Source organism: Marmota monax, unplaced genomic scaffold (assembly GCF_021218885.2).
Source record: "Marmota monax isolate L192 unplaced genomic scaffold, Marmota_monax_Labrador192_F-V1.1 WCK01_AAM20220418_F8-fsc01910, whole genome shotgun sequence".
In the NCBI taxonomy this organism is placed as follows: domain Eukaryota; kingdom Metazoa; phylum Chordata; class Mammalia; order Rodentia; family Sciuridae; genus Marmota; species Marmota monax.
Genome location: NW_026694101.1, coordinates 17,482 through 24,585, shown reverse-complemented (window position 1 = coordinate 24,585; position 7,104 = coordinate 17,482). Strand labels below are relative to the sequence as shown.

Below are 7,104 nucleotides of genomic sequence, written 5' to 3'. Positions count from 1 at the left end.
TTTAAGAGACATTGGATGTATTTCAGGCCAGTGAATAATTTGCTCATCAGTTTGATATTTTGTGAGTTGCTTTTTGTCTTTACTTGGATGGACTCTATTCTGGAACTCTCTCAGCCTTTTGAGTGCCTGCCACATATATTAAAATCTCTTTTGAATCCTGGCTGCTGTGAACACACACAATGCCCAGCACTGTGTGAACTCTGGAAATTACTTTGCCTTTTGGTTTCTCTTTGTCTTGGGGAGGTTCCTTCACATGTCTGCAAATCAGCCCAGGATTAAAAGTGAGTGTGAAGGTCAATCCCTATAGCACTCAACCTATCAGTGAATCAGAAACTTGTTTTTATTTTATTTACAAATGTATCATTCCATGATATGTTGAGAAAACACTGATCCTTCTCTACAGATTGAGGATCACAATACATGATGTTTCCTATGAAACGGCATGCTGACTTGGGTGGTGGTGAATAAGATGGTGGGCTGGAGGAGAGGGAGAGGACATTCCAGGCACCCAATGGACCCACAGGGACATGTGCAAGGAAGAGGCCTCAGACTATTCCACTTCAATATTGTGCCTGGGATTATTTGAAGCTAGAGATCTCTGCACCATGAAGAGAATCCTGAAGTAATAGGAATATTATTTCTATTTGGAACACATAAACAAATGCTAAATTCTTTACTCACCATCTTTTCAAGCTAGTTTAAAATACCCCGTCCTTCTAGAACACAGTTTTATAAGCAGTTCCCTGCTGTCAACTGTGAAATGAAGATATTAAGTGGGAATTTCAAGAAATAAATAATTCTTAGTTCAAATTGCATGCCATTCTGAATAGTGAGAGGAAATCTTGCACTGTCCTACTCTGTGTTGCCAGGATTGAATCATCCATTGATCCAGTGAATCCACACTGCTCTTTAGCCCCTGTTCTTAGTCAATTTGTGTTTTGAGGTCACTCATCAAACAGAAAAAGTTACAGCCACAATGCAAGACAAGTGCTTAGCTAATGAGGAAAAGGCACTACATTTGTGGGTGGAAGACATGAACACAAAACATGTTTCAGTTGATGGCAATGTGTTGTAACAGAGAACAATGTGCTTAATTTAATAAATTTTATCAAAGTATGTATGGAGAGGGAAACATGGAGTTCAGTATTAACAGTGTTTTCAGGTATCCACTGGAGATCTTGGAATACAGCTGCTATGGATGAAGAGGCAGAGGCACTGTATTATTAAAAATGGAGTCTGACAAGATTGGGATGCAAATTGCAAAGAAACCACAAGAGGGAGCAACTTTCCGACAGGAAGTTCAGTTTTGCATTTAGGTGGTGGTTCAACATACCTACTATCTTTGTAGTCATAACTGCTTTTATGCAAAATGGGGCTCTTGCTCCTGAGTGAAGAGTCTCTATAAGATCCATCTGGAGACTGGCCTCAGGTGACTTGGTGTATTATATGCAGTAAGGATCATTTCCTTTGCTCAACATGCTTTATGTCACTGGTTCAGTTCTCCTGACCCTCTTAATGTTCGGTAAGTAACATTTTATTCTAATCATTAATAATATTTCATTTTTGTACAATTCTGACAACTTTAATCTTTCCCCCCATATAACAAAGTATTTTGATTTTTCTTTTAGGGAGGAGCAATGGAGACTCAGTGACCCAGACAGCAGGCCTGGTTACTCTTATAGAGGGGGCACCTGTGACCTTGAATTGTACTTACCAGACCACTTATTCAGGATCTTTCCTTTACTGGTATGTCCAGTATCTTGATAAAGCTCCTCAGCTGCTCCTGAAGAGTGCAACAGAAAACCAGAAGACAGAGAGCCAAGGTTTCCATGCCACTCTTGTTAAGAAGGAGAACTCCTTCCACTTGCAGAAAACTGCAGTCCAAACATCAGACTCAGCTGTGTACTACTGCGCTGTGGGAGACACAGTGAGGGGAACTGCAGGGGGAGCTGAGCACAAACACACAGGGGCACAGGAAGGCCTGGGAGGGGAGGGTTATTTTCTCTTCCTGGGCAGTGTTTAGTTTCCTCTAGAACAAGAGCCAGACTTAGATTGAATCCTAGAAACCGAGGAGAGCTTGAATTACCCTGAGGTAGGGTAAGGTGGATGGCAGGGTTAAAGAAAACCCAAGTGTTGATCTTCATTAGTGCCAGCACAGCCTGTAGTATTCTCTCTCCTCCAGACCATTGTACCTCTCAGAGCAAAGATTTCTCAAAAAATTCTGACACGAGATTAGTCTCTACCAAGATGTCTCACCTATTGAGCAATTTAAAATCTCCCCTGATCTTTAATTACTCATGCAGATATTGATGAATCAAATGAGGTCCATAGAAGCAGGTCTTATTATCCTGCTTAGAGCCCCATGACTAAGGTGAGCTCTTCTTCTCCTTGGTCCATGCTGCACAAAGTTCAGCCTAACTCCCCACCAGCTCTTTACTTCATGAAGCTGCTCAGGAGACACTGATGTGGGGAGATGCTTAAGAACTGGCACCTTTTTCCCTGTCCTCACCACACACTAGGTGGGAGGCAGTGACATCAGGAAGACTGTCCAAGGAGTTTCGCTCTTCATGTCTGGGCTCCTGTGCCCTCACCCAACCTTTAAATCCCAATGATGTGGTATAGTCATGCACCTAGACTTGGGCTTATGTTTTCAAAAAATTCATCTGATATAGGAGAAAGGAGGCTAGGTTTTAAAAATATTAAGTCTTTCAGCAAAACATTACTTCAAATTAAATCCAATAATATTCTTGTATGTTTCTTTGTAAGGTAAGAAAGATCTGAATGCAAGGACCATAGATTCATCTCACAAGTGTAACATATCTGTGTATAAAAAGGCAGGAAAGATATACACTCTCCCTTATTGACCAAGGAGTCAAATCCCATGTTTCTGACTTCCAAAATTGAACTAAAGCAGCAATACGTGGAAAAACAGGGCTCTCTAACCTGAACCCTGGTCAAACTTCAGACCCCAGGATGAACTCCGAGTTCTGATAAGAAACACTGGACATTTATCTTGGGTTCTTATGATGGGCCTTAGGACTCAGCTTCCATGTGAATTGAGGACTTCACTGAGATGGGAAAAAGGACACCCAGGGTTCAGTCTTGTCTTGCCAGTTGTTCTATTGCTGTTTTTTCTTGTGTTTTCCCTTTTGCCATAATTCATGCTCCCTCTCTTTCTGTCCTCCATACAGTAGTAATTCAACCCCTGTGAACTGAATCACCAGGCTTCTTTTGCTTTTTGACATCCTACTGGATTCAGCCTTTGCATAGGAACTGGCAAGAGATGTGTGGGAGGAAAGAGAGGTTGAACCTCTGTGCCCCTCTCCTGCTCAGATGTGTTGGTTCTGACATTAGCTGCACCCTGTAACTGCAGCTCTGTGAGGAAGACCCCCTTCCACAGGTCCAGCTCCTGCTGACACTGTGTTTACACCTTGTACTTCAGACTGAGGGTTGTACTGACTCCCCACTGCTCTCAGGCAGTGCCCAGGTGCCTGGGCATCCTTTGCTGGTTCCCTCTTATACTAATACCTCTCTCCAGATTTTCTTGATTATCCTTATGTTCCAACTGACCATGCCTCCGTTCTCTTGCTTATACCCTGGATGGCACAGGACTCCTAGTGTTGCTCCCATGGGGGTCAGCAGTTGTCACTTCCCTTGACCTTCCTGCATCTGTGAGTCCTACTTTAAAAAGTCATGAATTTGATTTGGATTTTGCTTCTGCTATACTCCTGACTCTCATCCTCTCACCCACTTTCCCAAGATGTTTTCTACTGTGATATGAGACTCTGAGTGCTGTGGAGTTCTGAGGGCCTCCTCTGACCTGTGTTACCCTGTGTGCTTTCATGGGCTCATAAGTGCATTCCTAGTGTTTCTAGATGACTGTGTTTTCATAGTCTCAGTTTCTTCTATTTGTTGAAACATCTTTCTTTTCACCTTCAATTTCAGAATCTGGTATTTAAAATATCATTAGGTTCAACTTTTCTGATTTTATGACACATACACACACATACACACTTATATACTTATACATATTCTAATATAGTATAGAATAACTGATATAATAGAGCTTATTATTCAAATATGCATATAAGAATATATTCACTTACATACTCCCATAATATAGATATGTATGGAATATACATAGATTGAAGTATAATTTAAATAACAACAACTATTAAATTAGTTTTAATAAACAACTAAGCAACAATGAACATTATAATGTGCTATTGTTTCTATCTATAACCAAATTCACTTAAGAAGTGATATAGTTATTCAGTCTGATAGGCTTGGGACTATTATCACATAAATAAGAGGGTCCTTTCCTTGGTGAACTAGAATGTTGGACTGTAGAATTATCCTATGTATTAGTCAGTTTTCTTAAGACAAACAGAACATTTAGGAACTGGAGAGGTAGAAGGATCAACTTATATGATTATAGGATTATAGAACCTGGCAAGTCCCATGATCTGCTATCTGCACCTGGAGGGTGAGTTTTAGTCCAAAGACCCAACCAGGTGTCTATCATCCAAGGGTAATGGAAGATGGATTCCCAGCTCTAGCAGAGACAGTAGAATCACCCTCCCTCTGCTTTTTTATTGTATCCTGTCCATATTGTATGATGTCATCCACATTGGGGAAGGTGAACCTTCTTTACTCAGTCTACCAATTCAAGTGTTAATCTCTCTGGAAACAGCCTCACAGACACAGCAAGAAATAATGTTTTACCAGCTATCTGGATATCCCTTAGCCTAGTCAAGATTACAAATAATATTAATCATGATGGCCAGGTATGGTAGTACACACCTGTAATCCCAGCAGCTCTAGAGGCTGAGGCAGGAGGATCATGAGTTGAAAGCCAGCCTCAGTAAATGGGAGGCATTAGGCAACTCAGTGAGACCCTGTCTGTAAATAAAATATAATAAAGGACTAGGATGTGGCTCAGTGGTTTAGTGCCGCTGAGTTCAATCCCTGATACCCACCCCCCAAATTAAATTATAAGGTCCTCCATGTCTGGAGAAATTCAAAGCAAAAAAAAATCATTATTTTGTCATCATATTACTCTCACGTTATCCTAAGGAATATAAACTATTTTATGGCATAATAATAATAATAGTTTTTAGATAGCCTTTTTTAGACACGAATGCATATTCTTCCCAAGTCTCAATAGTCAACTATTACAGTTCTGCTTTGTTATAAATGATACTATTATTCCCTAAGAAGACTGAGATTTAGAGAAGTCATTTGTGGTTATCCATGACTGGAAATTTGAAATTATTAACATTGTGAATATGACATACATAGTTAAATTTATGTTTATAATTTGAATGCAGAAAATACAAGAAACTATCACACTCACCCTTACTACCAATATAAGCCTGACAACCTACCAAATAGTAGGTTACAAATAGAAGAAAACAAATTGTCAGAAAGCTGAGGATGCAGAACTAATTCCAGATGAACTAATTCCAGAAAGAAATTATGAAAGGTAAAAATAGTGAATGGTAGAGGAAGATTGTATAGAGAGGGATAAAGGGAAATCAGTCACATGGTTATGGAATCTAAAAGGCCATTTTTTGACTGGCATGAGAGATCAGAATTATGAGGAGCTGCAGCCTCTGAGCAACTCTATAGCATCCACTAAGCTTCTCAGGTATCTTCATGGTACACAGGCAGTACTCTGAGGCCTTGGGAAAGAGCTGGAGAGTGAGAAAGTAGCCTCTGGGAAAGATTGATAATAGTACATGAGAAAAATTTTTAAATGGTGCCAATCAAAAGATAATATTAGGAAAATCTATGAGAAACCCAAAGTCTGAATAATATTCAAGAAAGGTAGAAAATATGATTTCCAGACTATATAAAGAACTGTCACAAATAAACAATAGAAAGACTACACAATAATAAAATACATGCACCAAATTATAAGTACTGCTGTTGGCTAAATGTTTTTGTCTCCCCCAAAATTAATGTGTTAGAACCTATTGTGATTTTAATTTGTTGTGATTTTTAAATATTTTTTAATTTATTCTAATTAGTTATACATGATAGTAGAATGAATTTTGACATCTCAAATATAAATGGAGTATACATTTCATTCTGTGCTTGTACATGATGTAGAATCACATCAGTCATGCAATCACATATGCCCATAAGGTAATAAGGTCTGATTCATTCTACTATTCTTCCTACCCCCATGCACTCCCATCCCTTCACTTCCCTCTGCCTAATCCAAAGTACCTCTATTTTCCCATGACCTCCCACCAGTATTGTGAATTAGCATCTGCATATCAGAGTAAACATTCAGCCTTTGGTTTTCGGGGGTTGGCTTATTTTGCTTAGCATGGTATTCTCCAGCTGCATCCACTTACCTGCAAATGCCATCATTTCAGTTTTCCTTAAAGTTGAGTAATACTCCATTGTGTATATCTACCACCTTTTCTTTATCCATTCATCTGTTGAATGGCATATATATATTGTAAAATTTGGTTTTGTGACCCCTGTCTCTCTTCAGAGTAGCCATAAGTCAAGATGGCTGCTGTCCATGAGAGCCTTAACTTGGGAGTAAGTTTGTGTCCATTTTTCAGAAAAAAAAATGATGAGAGCATGAAAAGAGAATGTATAAAATAAAACAAATTTATCATTCAAGGGTTTCAGAGTGGTTAGGGATGTCAACGAGGAGGCAAATGGTAAGTTTGAAGGTGGTATGGAGTTCAACCTCTGGTTGGAGGAGGGAGGGATCAAGAAAGAAAAAGAGAGAGAAAGTGAGCCAGAGAGACAGAGAACAGAGAAAAAGAGAGGGCTTGTGGGTCTATCTCTTTATTAAGCTTTTCCAGGGGGATTGAAGATTGGCTAGATAAAAGAAAATATGCATAAAGAGGGGAAATTATTTATGTGATATTGGTGTTTATCATTAGGTTTTCTATGGTCACACTCTGGGTTTTCTGGGTTTTGGGTTAATGAAATGAGGAATAATAACATGGGGATTTGTCACTAGGCCAAATATGAAAGAGTACAATCAGGTTTCAGGACAGCAAGTATATTAAACAAGTTTATAACAAAGATTCATTCACTATGTAATGGAATTTGGATGTTAGGCCCTGGAGAAGT

The 7,104-nt window shown here is 39.3% G+C and overlaps 1 gene segment (V, D, J or C); it reads left to right on the top strand.

The window, feature by feature from the left end:
• Positions 1-1,361: 1,361 nt before the first annotated feature.
• Positions 1,362-1,927, top strand: LOC124107393 (T-cell receptor alpha chain V region CTL-F3-like; the record flags this gene model as incomplete). The annotated part of the segment is given in 2 exon segments: positions 1,362-1,522; positions 1,629-1,927. Coding segments are annotated over 2 exon segments (345 nt in total), but the record flags the coding sequence as incomplete, so codon positions are not given.
• Positions 1,928-7,104: the final 5,177 nt, after the last annotated feature.